We start from the raw sequence: 19,746 nt of genomic DNA on the forward strand, positions 1-19,746 counted from the left end.
CAGCACTTCCACCAATTCCTCGATGCTGGTCAAGGAGGGGGGGTGGAGGTGGTGATAAAGGAAGTAGAAGTGACTGAGGGGGCCCGAAATACACATAGTATAGACGTGCTCAGGAGTAACACGTTCACAGAAAAGATGGTGAATGCACAAAATGCCTTCTTGGAGGAGGCCTGCAGGAAGCTTTAAGCTGGCGATCAACGACCAACTCTTGGGTTGGATGACACACATGCATGGGGTGGGCTCCTTCAACAGAAAGAAAACAAAATGGTAGGCGGGAGTCATGCCACACAAGCACTCACGTACTTCTCATCTGTGACCATGTCCATGTAGGCAAGCGTACTGCTGTCCTTTGCGTACAACTCGTGGCTCTATTCATGTAACCTTCAAAATAAAATTCCTCCAGTTGCTTCAATCGTAGTCTTTTTTGTTGTAATTGTGCACATAAAACTCACAATATTTCCTGAAATATAACTAATATGTAATATTTTCTTTAAGAAAAATGAGCATTCTAGTTTGTTTACAAAGTACCTTTAGCTTCATGAAGGCCACATAAGTTTTGGTAAACCAGCGCACCTGAAGCACAATAAACTGAATTTTCAGTGGTACCATTTTGATTGACATTTAAATTCTTGAAGCCGGTTATGTCTATTCTTGTCTAACTATCTGCATTTTCCTTCTCAAGTTTTGTTACAGCAGACAACAGTGAGTGTTTTCGCTACTGCATGTCTCCTGCTACAGTTGAAGGAAACGTTCTTCATTCATCAGTAATCACTTCACAAACAAATTACTCGCAATTAACAAATGCAGTTCTAATGATGACTTATTATCTACTTAGTGGTTTTATTTAGCACGGAAAAGCCTCAGAAGGAAGAAGCACTTAAAAACAGAGTTGTGATCAACAAAAGATAAAAAACGGCAGACAATAAACAGGACATTTGGCCTTTATGTCTAAAGAGAGTACAACATTTTCCAGCTTTGCATTAAGAATTTTAGATTCCATAAAGGACAAGGAGATGAGGCGAGGATAATGTTTCTCAAATTTTACTACTCCAAAAAGAGCAGCCAATAAAAAAACTAATAAGCACAGAAAATACACTATAACATGAGGCTTTGAACCACGCCCCTCGTATAACCTTCAAATAGAAGTCCATCACAGTCTATAAACTAGAGAGGCACCAAATGACTTCCTCTTTCTTTGAGAAAGTCCAATATTACTCTCAGATAAACAGTTCCAGAAAGGTCCATCTGAAAAACTTAAACACCAAAACTAATCGATAATCTAGCAAACAATGAAACACAGAAGATGCACAAAACGTATGTCTGCTTGCGGTCTAGAACACCCAGGATGTAAATAGGCCCATCCAAACTGCACCGATTCCAGTGATCCGCATAGCCCAGGAAGTCCACAAAGCATTCCGTCTGCTAAGGATCAGCTCCTCAAAAGAAAGAAAAAATGTGTTCCACTTCTCCCAAAACGGTAGATCAACGGAGGGCAATATCCATCATAACAATCAATGTAATACAATCATGTTACACTCTGCAGGAATATTTTACCTGAAGAGTGGGATAATCATCGCGTCCGTGTCCTTAATAGAATCTAAAATTCTTAACGCAAAGATAGAAAATTTTGTATTCTATGTCAGGACTGGAGGCTCCAATTATGCTGGGTCAAAGGTGATGAACAACCAAAGAAGAAACATGAACAATAGGTTTATAATAAAACATTTCAAACATAGAATCACTAGACCAGTCTGCCGCACGAAGAATATCTTCCAACCTAGAACCCAAGGTAAACTCTTTAGAAGCCATAGCCCCCCTGGTGGAATGTGCACCATAAACAGAAACATCAATGCCTGCTTCTGACATGATCCTGCGGACCCAACAGGCCAAAGGAGCAGCAGACACGGAACAAAAGGGTTTCTGAATCGCAATCAGAAGAGAACCCAAAGGATCACTCCTGTGACCAGCAGTATGTTCCTCATATACTTTCAAACATTTAACAACACAAAGGTAATCATTAGGTGATCAACTGAAGAAGACATACATTTAGGGCCACATGTACAAAAATCCGGTTTTGCAACTCGTAAACTGCGAGTCTTAGCGGCTCGCAATTTGCGAGTCTCAAAACCAGATGTACAACAGTGTACTTTACACTGTTTGCAATTCCCAATGGGGTTGCAAATGACCTAAACTTGTAGTGTGGATTTTCACAATTTTTATTAATATGCACACCACAAACAAAGCATAAAGATTTGCAATTTTTAAAAACTTTGCAGCAGTGCTTTTTGTGCAGTAAGCTTGCTGCTGGCAATGGCGCTTTATGTAGACCATGCAACCAACAGCACAGAAACTTTTCTTTTTAATTTTAATATTTTCTATTTGTATTTTTCCTCATATTTTGCAGCCTACTTAGCTTGGCATTCTAGGCACCTGGCTTTCTTACCTACATCTTGTACGGGCACTTCTAAACATCTGCTGATTGAATGTGGAGATTATAAAAGGCTCAGAAAAAGAGAAGGAATTCTGTTGCCTGTGGATTCGTTTTAAGGCGGATATACAACCTAGAGTTTGTTTTCTCGGATGTGTGGCAGTTGTAGAATATCAGATTTTGACAAAACCTTAATGCACTACCTCCTGTCATTTTGGTGACTAGATATGTTGAAATCGTGCATTAAGGTATAACATGATCCCATATATAGATAAAATAGCACTGCAGAAAGATTGGCACCTTGCGAAAAGGCACAGAAAGAGACTGAGAAAGAGAAAGTGTAAGGGAAAGAGAGGCTGGGAGACACGGAAAGAGAATTTTAGAACTGTACTTGTTGAGAGTGATTATTTAGAAGATAATAATATAATACTTGCGTGGGTTTTGAGCCTGTCAAAAAGTAGTCTACTTTACCCAAGGCTGCAGACAAATTGTGAAGAATCAATATTCAGCAGTCAGGAATTGTGCCTTAAATGTGAAGAGCGTCATCTACAATTTGTAGCATGGTACTAGAACCATGCATGCCACCTGGTTGGAAGTCATTCAGAACGGTATCTGATGTGATGTATACATGGCACGATTGAAATGGCTGGAATAAGGCCAGAAAAGTAGCTATACATCTGTGCTATTGTATAGATCAGAACAGTGGGTCTACCCATATGTGCTAGAGGACATTTTCCTGGAAAGTGTATGCAGATGGACAGACGTAAGAGGGCGTGGCATTCCTAATCCCAAATTTCTAACTTTAGTAGCAAAGACATTATGGTAATTTGCAGTTGGGTAAACAGAAAAGTCTATGGGAGTAGACATTGTTCAGGCTGATCATTAGCAATGCCACTTTTGTGTTTAAAAATTAGACTTTAGCATCATCATTTCTTTTATAAATCTTTCTGATGGCACACTAGGTGGACATAAGATTGGGGAGGCGCCAGGGCTACATTTCTATGTGACTGCTTTTCTAACTTTCTTTCCTTCATTCAGTTCTGCAGAAAACGGTTGAGCTAATTTCTTTGTTTTTATTTTCGAAATCTGCAATTTAATATCAGATATGACATTACTGCTGGTGATGAGTTACTTAATATCCATGGGAATATCACAGCAAGGTTTACCCTGTGAGACACAATTCATGGAGAAAGTGAAATTGAACTGATAAGGGCATTAACTCTTATGGGTTAATCCATTTGAGGTGCTATCCTCAAACACACCAGATTCCGGCTATTCCGACTATTTGGAGGAGTATTAGGTATGGCTACTATCATTTAGGAAAGAGGCCATCTCAGAGACAACACCATCTGATATATCTTATATATAAGTAAGGTCACATAGAGATATGGAAGTTGATTGGATGATCTGCGTGGTCATATGATCCATGAATTGCTCAGCAAAGCACCTATTATCACCTGGAGAACCAAGTCTATGTGAGGATCATATATATAATAAATTTGGAAATTAAGGAAAAAGGGATATTCAGAAGTCTGGAGCTGTCATGAAGAATACGCATTTCTGGACATATATGAGCATTTCTCTGTTATCTTTGCAACTAGAAGACCATCCATGTCTTTCCACTCTAGCTGGAAATATGTTTTAAATTTGTGACAGCTCAGAAAAAGATTGGACCCTCATAAAATATTGACAGTCGGATGAAAGAAGAATCCCATGACTTCATTAACTAATTAAGTTTATTCACCTGAATGCACTGACACATTTCTTCAAAATATTGAGGCTGCGGCTCGCCTTTAACTAAGATCCATTTACAAATGTTCCACAGTAAAACACCTCTAAGATTTTAAAGCAACATATATTTTGTACATAAAGAATCTAAATTTTCGAGTCGCACTTCACAAAAGTATTCACTAATTGTTTTCAGGGCCAGTTCTAGGATTTGTGGGGCCCTGGGCAAAATAGGAATATGTGAGGCCTTTCTAAGATGTAACATCACAGGAAGTGGCATCAATTAACCATTACGTTTCTTCCACTGTTGAAGCAGCTTTGCACTAAGACTCTCCGAAACTGATATGATTACTCCGCTTTCATTAATTATTTCCAGATTAGTGTATTATAAAAATTCCAAGACAGGTTGTGCCAGAGCTATATAGCAGGACTTATATTTCTCCGTTCACACCAGTGAAGTTCGAGATAAGGCAATTAATTTTCAGCAGGGATTGATCATCAACAGAAAAGGATACATGATGAGGGGCCTGCAAGTGCTGCATCAAGCAACAGAAACAGGAATTGCAAAAGATAAGGAGACAACATAAACATCATGCACAGGTATGGTGGCTAATATGTTGGCAATCAGAAGAACCAATGTCTGGACCATACCTGCACACTAAGGGGGTCATTCTGACCCCGGCGGTCTTAGACCGCCGGGGCCAGGGTCGGCGGGAGCACCGCCGACAGGCCGGCGGTGCCCCGCAGGGCATTCTGACCGCGGCAGAAAAGCCGCGGTCAGACCGGCAACACTGGCGGTCTCCCGCCAGTGTACCGCCGCCCTTCTGAATCCTCCAAGGCGGCGCAGCTAGCTGCGCCGCCGAGGGGATTCCGACCCCCCCCTACCGCCATCCAGTTCCCGGCGGTCCGCCCGCCAGGAACCGGATGGCGGTAGGGGGGGTCGCGGGGCCCCTGGGGGCCCCTGCAGTGCCCATGCCACTGGCATGGGCACTGGCATGGGCACTGCAGGGGCCCCCGTAAGAGGGCCCCTACAAGTATTTCACTGTCTGCTTGGCAGACAGTGAAATACGCGACGGGTGCAACAGCACCCGTCGCACCTTCCCACTCCGCCGGCTCGATTACGAGCCGGCATCCTCGTGGGAAGGGAGTTTTTCCCTGGGCTGGCGGGCGGTCTTTTGGCGACCGCCCGCCAGCCCAGGGAAAAACTTAGAATACCCTCCGCGGTCTTTCGATCGCGGAGCGGTATTTCGGAGGGGGAAGTCTGGCGGGCGGCCTCTGCCGCCCGCCAGACTTAGAATGACCCCCTAAGTGCTTAAACACAGCAATTACTTTCAAACCCCATTTTTAACAGATGCAAAGAGCTGTACTAATGTACATATTACTTGTACATATAAAGAAGAGATGGCTAAAAAGGGACAACAGTATGTGGCCAGGGAAAAGGACTACCAAAAGGTACATGGGGAGCCTGTCACAAAAGCATATTACATCACATAAAACAAAAGGGACTTACTAAGTAGACTATGTGAAGTTTACACCTAAATGAAAAATAATTTTAGCAGTGTAAATTAGGTAGGTAGAGGGAGGTGGTGCTTGACTTGCAATGTTGAAGTAACCCCAGAGACTTATTGTTAAAAACATTGAGTCACATGCCCCTATTATCTCAGAAGACATATTGCAGAAATACCAGAACCATGCCACTCTTCTTATAATTAACTTCAGAAGTAATAACCAAGTTGCTCTTGCCCTCAGGTAAATCAATTGGAGATAGATTGCAAGACTATGCCATCATCCACAAGTCACTCAAGTCACGTCCCAGGCAACTTAAAAAAAAGATTTTGTTTTTCCAACCTCCAATGCAAGATCTTACTTTCTTAACCTACTGGTTCTCACATCGACTCAATGATTGGCAGATCAGTCCATGTGCATTGATATACTCAGCTGACCCCACCCACTGCAGCCTTTTCAGTCCCTCTTCTTTTCCTCATCTCCCACAGGAGGCCAATTCTAACTGTGCTCCTCAAAATCAGCTATTATCCGGGCCTCATTGTCACTTACTGAGGTGTGAGACTATTTGTTGTGGGATGAGGTGCACATCATACTGTGTTTGCCGAGGAGGGCCCATTTTCAATCTGTGTGTGACAATGAGGTAGTTGGCTTTTTGAGCACAGTCAGACTGACTCTGTGCACACCAACCCTAAGGCTGCAGCATACTTTTCGGTTGCTCACCAGCGACTAAGCCAGCAACGTTTTTTGCAGTAATAAAAAACCCTTCCCTCCTGCTGGTCCCAGCCATAGGTCTATTGATCAACTGTGGATTCTCCATCTTTCCTATCTGAGCCAAGCCCCTTCCCTGGGCCTCACAGCACTTGAGTCTTGGAGGCTGGACTACTGTCTGTGTTGGGACAATTTGCATGCACAGAGACATCAGAAGAGGTCTGTTGGATATTGGGGGACTATTAGCCACATAACACATTTTTGGGTGTGTCATATCTACCATCTCTAAATCAGTCCCTCCCTTTTAAAAGACATAGGGCCATATGTACAAACACATTTTCCCATAGACACAGAATGGGCAAAACTGCTTGCTACGTTTGGCCCATAGTTAGGCTGACTGGATAAGGTGCTTATCGAGTAAGATTAAAATTACATACTATTTTTGAGTTCCATACTTTTACCTCTTCCTGGAGTAAGCCCTGATTGCTCGCTATTGCCACCTTTTGTGAGACAAGTTTGTAAAGGGAATAACTCTTATCCAAATGAAATGAAATCATCAGTTCTAAAAAAGCAATTGTAAACAATCATAGAGGCTGTCAATGAATCATCTATTGTCCCGGCCCCAAAGTAAGGGTCTCACAATGATCGTCAGTCTTTTTCCTGCTACATATTACTGTGACACTTTTGAGAAAAAGGTAGAAGATAGAGGTCAGAAGATGCTGAGATGTTTTGAGCCTGATGAAGAATTTTTAAGCAGAGGAAGAGGAACAACCACTGCTTTTTAAAGTTGTTTTTTACAATGGCAAGAACTGATGACGAGGCAAACATGATATTGCAAAGTGGAGTCAGATCAAGAGCTCTGATCTCTAGATTTCAGTTTAAAATAGGGGCAGAAAGGGTCCACTGAGAGCAGGATTTATTAGAAACGTCAAGGGGAGCAAAGAGTACACAGAGAACAGGCTGACATTCAGCAAACACATTGAGGATGGTTCAAGATCACAACTTTTGGGGAAGGATTACACATGCATCTCAAAGCTAAGACAATTTCTAAAAAAAAAACAAATCGATGGAAAATAGAGATAGGAAATCGAAAACTTTGGGAAAAGGCTTAACAACACACCTCTTTTCCATGCTATTGTTTGTTGATTCTGCCCACTTGGATCCACCTCTCCCCTCCATGCTCTCCTTTTCACCTTATCTCTTGTCCAGCATGTTAGCTAATCTTGCTGAATCAGCATATCAGCCCCCCTTATATCCACTTCACCCCTTCATTATCTCTATCTTTCACCCATAAACCTACCTTCTCTTTCTTATTCTGCCACTCTAACATCCATCTTTTCTCTAAATGCTCTACTTACGACCTTGGATCATTCCACTGAGCCCCAGATTGACTCTTTTGACATCCATCTCTCTTCTACATGTGTCCCTTCTTTCTGGTTCTGCTTCTCGTATATCCACCTCTCTCCTCCAAGCTCTATACTTCATCTCGGCTATCTTACCTTTCTCACTTATAATGTCCTTCTACATCCACCTCTCATCGTTCCCTGTCTCTCCTCTCTGCTTCATTTCTCCTGCTGTTTATGCCTCTCTTACATCTCCCTTCCATGTATTGCTCTTCACCTCTCATCTCTCTCTCCAACCTCCTATTTGTTTTGCTGGTATGCCCCCTTTACATCCACCTCTCCTCTTTTATACTCCTCTCCCAGGCTCTTTCCTCATTTTTCGCTCTTCTTACATCCACCTCTCCCTTCCATGCTCTCAACTACTTCTCATGTCTCCCCGATCTCTTACCTTTCTCACTGATTCTGTCCCTATTACATACATCTCTCAGCTCCTTGCTGTAGTCGTTACCTCTCTCTCTAGCCTCTGACGTTTTCTCGCTGGTTCTGCCCCTCTAACATCTAGCTCTTCTGTCTTCTCCCCCTCAGCCTCTTACCTGCTCTTGGTGGTCGTGCCGCTTAAATCCACCTCTCTCCATTCCATCTCCCCAATCCCTTTATATCAGCAACTCCCTTTTCCCCAGCCTCTCTGACATCTACATCTCTCCTCCATGCTCTACGCTTCATGATTCATCACTGTTCCGCCTCTACCCTCCTTTTGCTGGTTCTGGCCCATGCTTTCACTGGAGACAATCTGGTCTAGTGGCTATAGCTGCCCACAGTGCACCATGCAGAGCCAGGCTCAAATCCTGTGAATCCAGGCAAATGTCCCTGTTCCAGAAAAAATGTGTTTAACCTAGCCTGTTTCTATTGTGAAGCACTCATATGTTCACAGGCAAAATCTGTGCTGTGTAAAACTGCCAAAAATACAACGTTCACACTCTAGTCTATTCCTCCAAGAATTAAAGACAAATCATGAGGCTTTAATGTCATAAAATGATACCATTTAAGTGACTTAATTACACAGTCAGAAACTAATTGGAAAATCTAGGATCAATCCTGGCTTTCCTGCATGACCAAATCGTATGATCCTAAGCTAATGCTTTATTTTGCAAGCCTCCGTGTGATAGACTGTAATTTTGCTCTATATTTAAGAATCAAGACCACTCATTGGGTAGACATCTCATGCACTCTATGTTGCTATAGTACGTGTTAGCAAAATGCTGAGCCACAGGGTAGTGGGACTTTTTGTGCCTTTTGGCCCTCAAGTGATATAAGATCCCTTTTTTTGCCTTGTGTACAGTACTGCCCACGGACATCAAATTGCGCAGTCATACACAACAAGAAACACAAAACTCTGTGTTGCAGGTCGTGAACTTGTGAATTGTAAACAAACTCTTGGTACTGGGGATCACAAATTCCATTGTATCATAACTGGCTTTACAACAAAAGAAACTTGAATTCTGTTTCCTGGGGATGCCATTTTTGATGTGATTCTTCCTGAGTACATCTTTTAAAGACTGGCTTCTCCTAAATGTGACTTACGGAACTACACTAAGATGTTTCCTGAGGTTATCATCCTTGTGTAAAACATGCCAATGCTTCTTGAGAATGCTTCTGGCCCTTTCTGCTTGTGCAGAGTATTTGGTTATGAATCAAACTTCCTCATCATTCTCTTCCTGGTCAAGTCTCTGCCCATAGAGCAAACTCTGCATGGAAACTATATCATCTCTTTCAATCGCTCTTTTTATAACCCCTTTGGGGTAGCCTCTATCCTCGAAACTCTTGACCATGATTTTCTTTTCTCAAGTAAAAGCCCCTATTGTGCTGCAAAACCCCTTATCTCTCACTAGCTCACCATATGGGATACTGTACACCAGACTCACAGGATGAGCACTATCAGCATGCAAGATGCTGTTGCCTGCAGTGAATTTTCTGAAAAACTTTGTTTCTAACTGGAGGAATATTCTTTTCTAAGGTGTGACAAAGATAGGATTGCCATTTTATATCTGCTCCCCAAGCTACATAAGGGTGCTAAGAACACACCAGAGAGACCTATTGTGTTGGGGAGAAGGCCTTCATTAAAGCACTTTCGAGCAGTCTCTGCAGTGTCCAGGCAGATCTGTGACTACCGGATACTGTGTGTTTACACAAATATATATATATCTGCACATCATGTGGCGTGCTCTTCTGCACCAGAACGCCGGGGGTGCTGAATGTAACGCGCGCCACCGCGTCTATAATTGCCACTTGCCTCCAGGGTCCTCAAAAAGGAAACGGCACTGCAAGAATACTGAGAATCAGTTTATTGACTCACAACGGAACACGTTTCGGCGTTTTCCGCCTTTGTCAACATTATATTATACCTTGATATTTTGATATTTTGTGTATATTACGTTTTGCTGAATAGTGTGCATTGATACTTTTTTAATATCTCAAGCTTGTTTTTTTGCCACTTTGTCCAATTCCTCTTTTACTTGTCTTTTTAATTATGAAATCCATTTACACCTGAGCATCCTGATATGTTTCAATTTCCATATATTCTTGAAGTACAAATTTATGTAAACTAGATGCTGTTAGTCCCTTCATGAAATATCCAGTCCAGCCTGTCTGTATACAAACATATAGGGCCCTATTTCGAGTTTGGAGGACGGGAAAAGCCTGCAGTGACCTCCACGCTGGAGTTAATAAGAGTTTCTTGCTAGGTCGGCGGGCAGAAACCTGAGTGTCCAGCCGCTGGCCTGGTGGGAAACAGGCTACAGCATTGTCTCAGGCTCATAATCGAGCCGGCAGCAATGCTGTAGCCTGCAGGGTGCACTAGCACCCTCGCAATGTTCAATGTCTGCAAGCAGATTGCACATTGCAAGAGTGCTGGCCATTGGGGGGCCCTCCAAGGCCCATGCCAAGTGCATGGGCAGTTTAAGGGCCACCCTGGTGCCCCCCTAGGACCTCGTGCACCCATTCTCTGCAAGCCTTTTCATGGCAGTGCTACTGCCATGAAACCGCTGGTGGAGAAGGGTGTTGTAATCCTGAGGGCAGCGCTGCTTGGATTAGGACCACCACCATCCTCTGGACCGCTGGGATCTGAGATCCTGTTGGAGCTGGCCTTCTGACCACCAGGGTTGTAATGTGGCAGCTGGACCGCCGCACTGACGGAGGTCCAGACCACCACCATGAGTGTGGTGTCCTACAGGCTCATCATCAAGCCCCAAATTGTTGTTCAATTTTCTTAGGTAGCTATGTTTTAGAGTAAAGAGATTCATCATTTAAATATAGTAAGGGGCTACATCATATCGTTGTCTGTTGAACTGTTAGTCAATCCAGGTTTCTTTTGGTACTCTACTAATACATTATATAACCAAATTCTAATTGGAAAGAGGACTATTTCTAAAATAATTATCACGTTTATGTTGTAAGGGACAACCCTCTTGAGTTTATAAGGATTTATAATACCATTCAAGTTCCTCAAAAATGTGCCCATTTGCTACTAAAACAATATTACCAAGATTCCTAAAAACAACTGTAACCATTCCATTCTATTTTTCACATTTTTAAATAAACAGCAACATGTAATCAGATTTCATTTGCTTTCCAAAATATGTAATACTTGGACTTAACTGTAAGGACAATATTATTATCATTACATGTAACAATTGTATTTAAACCCATTTAAGCATTAATGAAGGCAGGCAGCATGGTGGAAGGGTTTGAAGCAGAGCTTAAGTGCTCTAAGTACTACAACTGTGATAAAGAAACATAGGAGGCATTAGGCAAAGTACTTTTCTAAGCAACATATAAAATAATAAACATTATCACTGTAGTTTTAAATGACTCCCTATTGTTGAAATGGAGGAATCTCGGGGTTCTTAGAAACAAAAGCAATTAGTAAATTAAATCAAAAATGTAGTGACAGAAACAACTGATGGATGGAATCATGATCTACCATTGGGTTTCCCAGTACAATTGTAATCTGTAATTGGTGAATGATCAGAGATGAAATATATATGTATAATAATTTCTGACTTTATTAGATCAGCATTAATGAACATACTAGTAAATATCTAATCAATTATTTGCAAAGAGCAGAAACAAATACACATTATTTTAACATTGGATTGCAAATGCACCAGGTGTCAGATAAAGCTCTAGAATTAATATCATGTTTTAAAAGCTTAACAAGTTTTGTTAGGATGAATTATATATTTAAGTTTTCTGTTGTGAAAATGCTGACATTTATAACTGTAAACAAATAATCATTTTTATTAATGGCCAACTTCAACTTACTTTTACTCCAGAAAATCTGATTACACTGCCCCATATACATTTAGCATAGCTATGTCATTTAAAAAAAAATAATCTAAGGAGATCCAGCTGCCCTCCTTGTCATGCTCCGGAGATATCATCTCAATATATATAGATGTATGGCATAGCATTACAGTTCCATCCTTATACGTGACAGCAGACGAAAATACATTATCAAGAAGATGCTTCTTAACTGTTGAATTGCAGCTTCATTAGTGTGTGGGTCTTGTAAATGGGGCGGGAGTGTTAAGCTTAGACAAAAAGATCAAACCTTTCTACCTTTCATTAGGATTGCCCAAATTCCTTAGGCTACAAGACACAATATTAAACATAGCAACATGAAATATATGTAAATTACATGTCACCACCCTCTGATAGAAAAATGATAGAGGAGGACAGAGAACATAATAGAGTTTGGAAAGGTAGCATAAATCTAAGGTACAATTAAGACAATAGAATCAACATGAACAACAAGCTGATTAAACTGTGGATTTTCTATATTACAATATAAATGTAAACTATAGGTCACTTTTTGGAATGATTGGAATAAAAAGGTTAATCCTGAGTGCAGAGTTACTTAAATATAATGACCTTGTTTCTTTTTCTTGATCATATTCTTTCATCAAATTACATAACAATGCCTTGTCAAGATACCTACAACTTAAAAATTCTGTAACAAATTTGAATACCTAAAAGTGTGTTTCTGTGTTAACCAAATTCTAATTTCCATCAATCTCTTTGTAATCTCATTTGGGGCATGCCACTTCTAAAGTGTATACACAATTTAAAGGAATTGTATTAAAACGTGTTTTCAAGAGCAGGCTCCCAGAATCAACTACAATGGGAAAATGATTTGTCTGTGAACCGGTCTACTGAGGTATGACATAATCCGATCACAATGTTTTACATAGTAAGGTCGATAAAAGAGATTAAGGAATATTTCAATAGGTGTCTCTAACATCAATGAAATGTTAATAGCATTTAGATATGCTGTCCACTTCACAGAAGATGTGCTCTTTTCTTGTTATTTGAAGAGTAGCATGTGAAAATAAACATAGATGGAACAGACATAGGCTGCAGAAACATAAACTCTAAAGCATCTATCATTAAAAAATGCAGCCCATAAAAATGTTGGCTTGCATGTTAACCCACCTGCCCACAAATATGCCAGCACTGTTGACGCAACAGTAAAGTCAGCTTTTCAAACAGTAGGTGGCATTTGTTTTATTCAAATCTAGGAATGTAAAACAGATTGGACGTTTTGAAGGAAGATACTTATACATGAAAGACGGTTTGCAGTCTATATTTTTGAGGCTGTTTTTCTCATGTAACCTTATGAAGAGAGTTTGGTCCTGACTGGGAGCTAGGACAGGCTTTAGGTGCTTATGTAGTTGTCTTAATGTTGTAACAACTGAATTTTTAAGTGGCATAAAGGCAATAAATATATTTTGTGTGAAAGAGACTTGCCCATGAAACATTATAACAGCCGACTCTTGCTCCAAAGATGAAACCCTAAATGGATTTTTCCTAGTTAATGATCACCATCAAAACATATGCATTTCTTCCCCTTGTGATACATTGTTTATGACAGCACCTGATCAGGCTTGGTCTCGCTATAAAGATTCTCATTTATCTGTATTGCAGATTGAAGCCCTCATCATAGAGATGCAAGATGCAGATTCAGGGATAAGGACGCACACCCAACGCCTGATGATCACCACCATTCCTCACGCCATAACAGGTAAGAGACTCAGAGAAGAGAGCACGTAAGGAGTGAGGCATGTGTGTGAGTGTCAAGAGGAGATGAGGGTTTTCACTGCAGATAGCAGAACTAATGAAAATACACATTTTGCATGGAGCACATTTCACAGCAAATCATTTCAAGGAATATGTGGTAATGTTTGTATGAAATTATAGTAAATTATATATTTTTTAATGTTTACCTCTACCATTAACTTAAATTCTACAGTTTCATAGTGTGTATGAGTCCTGACATTCATCCTACAGTGTTATTTTTCCTGTGGTAGGAGTCACTTAGGTAGACGTTTGGGCTGGGCTGTGTATAGGGTTGCCACCTGGCTGGTTTTCTACTGGCATCACTGGTGTTTTGATGTCCGACCAGTGCAAGCATAAGACAAATCACCCAAAGCCAGTATTTTTAGCCCTTATCTGTACATATTTCAAACAATAACTATAAACAGAAAGCACTTTCAAATGTGTTCTAGAGCTGCGTTAATGATCTTTGACTAATAATTAAAGTAAACAAAGCCAAAAAAGTAATGTTTCAAACTAAAACATACCATTGTGTTTAAAGTCCTTTTTAGTATCACACCAGGCCCTTGTAGACTCTTAAAACAAGAAATGGCCAGTAATTTTATTTTGGAAATGTGGCAACTCTACTTTTGTACCTTGCCTGAATACCCATGTAACGGTCTAGATGGTGGTGTGCTCTGTTGCTATGGACTTCCATATGGTAGAGTCCAATTTCAGATATTGCAGCCTACTCCAATACATTTTTAAGCCCTGAACCATCACGGACTGCCTTAAGGTAGAGCCTCGAATGAGGGCGTGGTGAATCAGGTTTGCTATCTTCCCCATCACTCCGTTCAGTGGCTTATGTGAGCATTGCTTGCTTGTTGTGGATTTCTCTACCATTGGGTCATGCCAGGGGTGTAGGTTTTTGCCCTTGTCACCTCTGTGTTTGTACTCAGTCATTGTGGTTTCCCCCTGATAGAGTCCCAAGAGGGCTTTAGACTGATGATCTCCCTATCACCAGTGTGAGTATGTACAGTCGGTTGGTGTTGTCAGTCACTTTACGTGTCTTCTTGCCAGTGTGGGATTCTCCTTGTGCCAGTAATTCCCTGTGTCAAAGTTATTGTTTTCAATTACAGTCCCAGATTCCCTTTTCTAATACCTATGTCTGTGTGTCCCCTATTTAAGTGCCTCGGTGTCAACAATTTCTAATCTAAATATCAATGTGTCTTTGAGTCAGTAGCATGGTGTCCCTACGAAACTGTATTTGTCTTTTTGCTTAGTTTTAGATTCCCCTTGTATCTGTGATATCCTGCTCTCATGTCATTGTGTGCCAGTCTTAGGATGTCCCTGTAACACTGATGAAGACTATATCTCGCCTTCTGTATCTCTCTATCCTTGAGTGTCATGCCAGCATCTATGTCTCTTTCCACATGTCTGTGTATCTGTGACTCACCTTTGGTGTGTCCATAATCCAATATCTATGTCAATGTCTTCATGGAACAATGTAAGATTTTCCCTTTGTAACTAATCTTCTGTGAAAAAGTCAGTCTGTCTCTTCCAATGTCAGCATCAGCTAATAAAAGTGAATTATTACAGTTGTGTTTTCTATGTTTTCCATGTCCACAGTGTAAGCGTAACCCTGTTGCAGTGTTGGTATGTCTCTGCCTGTCCCAATATCAATAGGTATTGATTGCAATTTGATGTTCGCATTTTCTGTGTACCACTGAAAGTGGCTCTTGGTCCCTGTGACATGTCCATCTTCCCAGTGCATGTCTGCCTATAAAGGGATCAGTGCTGGAGTCTCTGTAGAATCACTGCGCACTCCAAACTTGCTTCCTCTCTACGAGCATTAACTTGCATTGTACCTCTCGTCATATGTAGGTCTGGTTTGAGACTGTAGTTTTAGTCAATTTCTATGAAGTTCTTGGCTGCTTTCCTGGCCATGCTAAGAAAGGTGGACATGTCTACATCATTGTGATGGTGGTTTTCGCTAAATACCAAATGGCGTGAAGTCACTAGTTGACTGAACCTTAGTTAAATAAAAATGTGACCATCATTAACAAAGTGCACTTCTGTAGGATTGGAAGGAGAAGCACATGCTTAAAAGTTTTCCATTAGTAAACCTTCCAACATACTTAATGGATAATTAAGGAGACGTTCAGATCTATGAGCTCTGTTTTTGTGAGAACAGTCTCCATTGGGAAACTGTTCAACTCCACTAAAATCTAACTTACCAGGTTTAAGGTGCGATAACAACCTTCAACAAACTGTAATAGTAGGTCATTCTTACATTCCCTCAGACTCCAGGCAGTAGGAGAAGTTGGTAAAGAACGGTTTATATTAATTTGTGAGGGCAGTTTGAAATATTAATAGCTCTTGCTACTGGCAGATATCCACTCTGGTCCAGTGCAACTTAAATTCACCGTAATCTCCACAAAACTATGCCATCTTGCTTCTTCAATCATGTGATTCATGGGAGACGCATTCAGGATAGCATCCAATGCTACTTAGACTCATTTCGACTATCTGACTTACTGTTATTCCTGGACCAATCCTCATTCAACATCACCTGCCTTTTACTGTCAGACCTGCAATCACTCCACCATCGAACATGGTTTTGTGCTGCTTGTTCCGTTATGAAATTTTCTCCCATGCCCTATAGCCCAACTCTGAGACAACCACCAGCTTTTCCAAAAAATAAATAAAGAAACTTGCCCAACCAAAGGCAAAGAAGAAAATGAGGAAGCCATCCAGACCATGGTTTCCGTCTTCTAAAATATTGAAAGAGCAATGCGGATGGAAGATAGACATTGGCACAATAGAACGTCAATGCACCTGCGTCAATAAAGGAAAAGAACACAAGAATAACATCAGTGACGTTGAAGGTATGTATGTCAAGGTTCAAACAGAGTGGCTAGTGGTTGCCCAAACAAACTCCATGAAAATCCTTTAGGCAACCACTACGCCTATCCTCCATTAACATGACACTCCCACAGTGAGACTCTACTAGGATGGAAAATACTTAGAACAACCTTGTGACTGAATGTTAAGTGGGCCAATTAGTAGACTCCTACAAAGTGTTGAGGTCAGTCTTCTACTTCAATCATTTCTACTTCTTTACTTGGCACCTTCAATGGCATTTGACACAGTCAATCACAAGACCCTCTGCAATATAGGCTTCTTAACATGAATCTTTTATTGGAGGGTAAATTGCTACTGGGGCGTGTCTGTTGGGGGATAGGCTGTAATGAGCCGGGGATACTTACACAGCATGCAGAGGTCTCAAGTTGGAAGTCCAAGCCTACATAGACGAAGCAGTCAAGCTTTTCTTGCTTTGCATTCTGGAACTCAAAGTGCAGTTAGAAATGAGGACTACAAGTCAAAGAAAGCCAAAAAAACACTGGGCTGGATGCGCTACTCACACATGGACCTGGGAATCTTAAGAGCTCTACATCACATCTTTTCTAGGAAGCTCACCATTTGTTGTCACTCGACATCTTCTTTTTCCTGTAGTAGAAACATGCTTGATGCTGTCTGTCATTAATGTGATTGATTGCAGAAGGCATGCTCATGCGCTAATTGTCACAAACATGAAGGACTTTCACCATCTACATATTTCAGGTTTTAGACACGTGTTAAAATATTTCCCCCTTGAAATTTGAAAACATTTCTACAGATTTTCACTCATTTGTCGGTATATTTTGCCTGCCCTCCGATGTTAAGTGCAAATTATTTGTTAATATTTACAGCTAGTTTAATCAAGACAGTTCAGCTAAAATATGTGTTCTATTTCAGACCCTCAAATAGTGCTAAAGAAATACTCACAAATAAATGAGTTAATAATGTGCTTTATGTTACCCATTGATTACTGGGGCAGGCAGTTACACACCAATACTCCAAAAGGCAGTGGCGGCCGGCAGCTTTAGGAGGGAGGGGGGCGGGCGGGGCACACACACACACACTCATTCTTTCACACACAGACACGCACGCACGCACATCCGCATGCACCAAACATTAATTTTAAAACATCACACACACTCATTCTTTCACACACGCACGCACATCCATTAACAAAATTCATACCATTCAAACATGCACACACGCACCAAACATTCAATTTGAAACATCACACACATACACACACACACTTACCTTCGGCCTCCAGGTCCCAGGAGGGTTGGGACTGCTGCCTTCCCTCATTGGCTGACCTTAGGTCAGCCAATGAGGGAAGGCAGCAGTCCCAGCCTCGTCACAGAGTGGGATGGGGTCAATGAGACTCCTGACCCCACCCCACTCTGTGACGAAGTGTCACTGATTGACACTCGCCCTGGGCACTTCAGGGCTTAAACTGAAGCGCCCAGGGAGAGTGTCAATTGGTGATGCTTTCCTCGTCACCCAGGGGAGGACCTCTAGGCACCTTTGCTGGGCTGAGGAGGTCACGCCCATAGGAGCTGTGATCTCCTCAGCCCAGCAAAGTTCAGCTCAGGCAGCCAGGAGTCTGCGCAAATCGCACACGTCTGATCCTGGCTGCCTGACCTGAACATGAAGAGTGTCTGTCAGGCTGACCTTTGTTCAGTCTGACAGACACTCTTCATGGGGGAAAAAGGTGGGGGGGCGTGGCCCCTCCGCCCTAAAGGACGGGCCGCCACTGCCAAAAGGCCTACCCTAACTTTGTGGACATGGAAAACACAGAGAACCACACTGCACTAAGAATAGTGCTAAAGAAAACCTCGTGAATGAATGAGCTAATACAACATGGGCTTCATGCAGATCATGGAGTCACAGGGCAATAACTGACTCACCACATTTGAATGCGGCTTCAGAGGAGCTGTAAATTGAAGGTAGGTATGGGCGGCATTGCATCTTTTTGACACACTATGCTGGTCATTATGACCCTGGCAGCCTTCAGACCGCCAGGGCCGCAGTGGCAGTCATACCGCCGCCGACAGTACGGCTGCCACATTACGACCATGGCAGTTGCGCCATGGTTGGACCGCCAGCACTGCCAATTTTCGACCGCCCGATGGCCTGGTGGTGCTGGTGGTCCCTATCCTCCAGGGCAACGCTGTAAGCAAGCAGCGCAGCCCTGGGGATTACAAACTCCCTTCTCTGCCGGTGTTTACATGGCAGTTGCCCCGCCATGCAAATGCTGGAGGAGACAGGGTGCAGGGGGCCACATGGCCAGCCCCGTTACGCTTTTCACTGTCTGCTCTGCAGACAATGAAAAGCGCAATGGCTGCTGGCGCACCCTATGTACAGCTACATTGCTGCTGGCTCAATTAGGAGCCTGCGTCAATGTTGTGGGCTATTTCACACTGGGCCAGTGGACGGAAACTCTGTTCTCGTAAAGGGGCCCATGGGAAGGGGACCACACTGGTGGTAACCTGACCACGGGAGATTGGCGGACGGCCTTTTCCATCCGCCAAGCTCTTAATGACCCCCTATGTGTGTAATTTAGATAAAATAATGAAGTGAATAGGTAGTTTGCTCTTGTTACAAAAAATCACCTGAGAAACCTGTTCAATGTATTTTCCATATTATTTCTAGGGACATGCAGTGTGGTCGGTATCACAGCACCTGCAGCAACGACCCACAATCAATTGCAGTGCTCCTGTGAGATAATTGTCTTCAAACCAATCTGCCGCGAGCAGAAAAATACCCAAAATGCATTAGAAAAACAATTGTGCAAGAGTCAAGAAACCCAATTATTGAGCTGGCGTGAAACTAACCTTACTTAAAATATATTCACCCATGCCTTGTTGCAATGAAAAATGTTTGTTGCCTGCCTGTGACCCTTAGTTATATAGATTGTCTGTGTCAGTCGAGTAGTCCTGGATTCATGTCAGCTTGTCAGGCTTACCACCGACAGACGGAAAGATGCCTGTGCTTATTTTTCTTGGATGGAGATACAGCATGACACTCCCTCTGCAGCTCTGTACC

The 19,746-nt window shown here is 42.0% G+C and overlaps 1 protein-coding gene across 1 annotated transcript in view; it reads left to right on the forward strand.

The window, feature by feature from the left end:
- RGS9 (regulator of G protein signaling 9) overlaps positions 1-19,746 on the forward strand; it is a 707,657-nt gene that overhangs the window by 187,859 nt on the left and 500,052 nt on the right. Inside the window, exon 2 of the mRNA XM_069199876.1 lies at positions 13,696-13,792. Within this exon, the coding sequence (XP_069055977.1) occupies positions 13,696-13,792 (97 nt within the window). The remainder of the gene's footprint in view (positions 1-13,695; positions 13,793-19,746) is intronic.

Source organism: Pleurodeles waltl, chromosome 7, assembly GCF_031143425.1.
Source record: "Pleurodeles waltl isolate 20211129_DDA chromosome 7, aPleWal1.hap1.20221129, whole genome shotgun sequence".
Classification (NCBI taxonomy): domain Eukaryota; kingdom Metazoa; phylum Chordata; class Amphibia; order Caudata; family Salamandridae; genus Pleurodeles; species Pleurodeles waltl.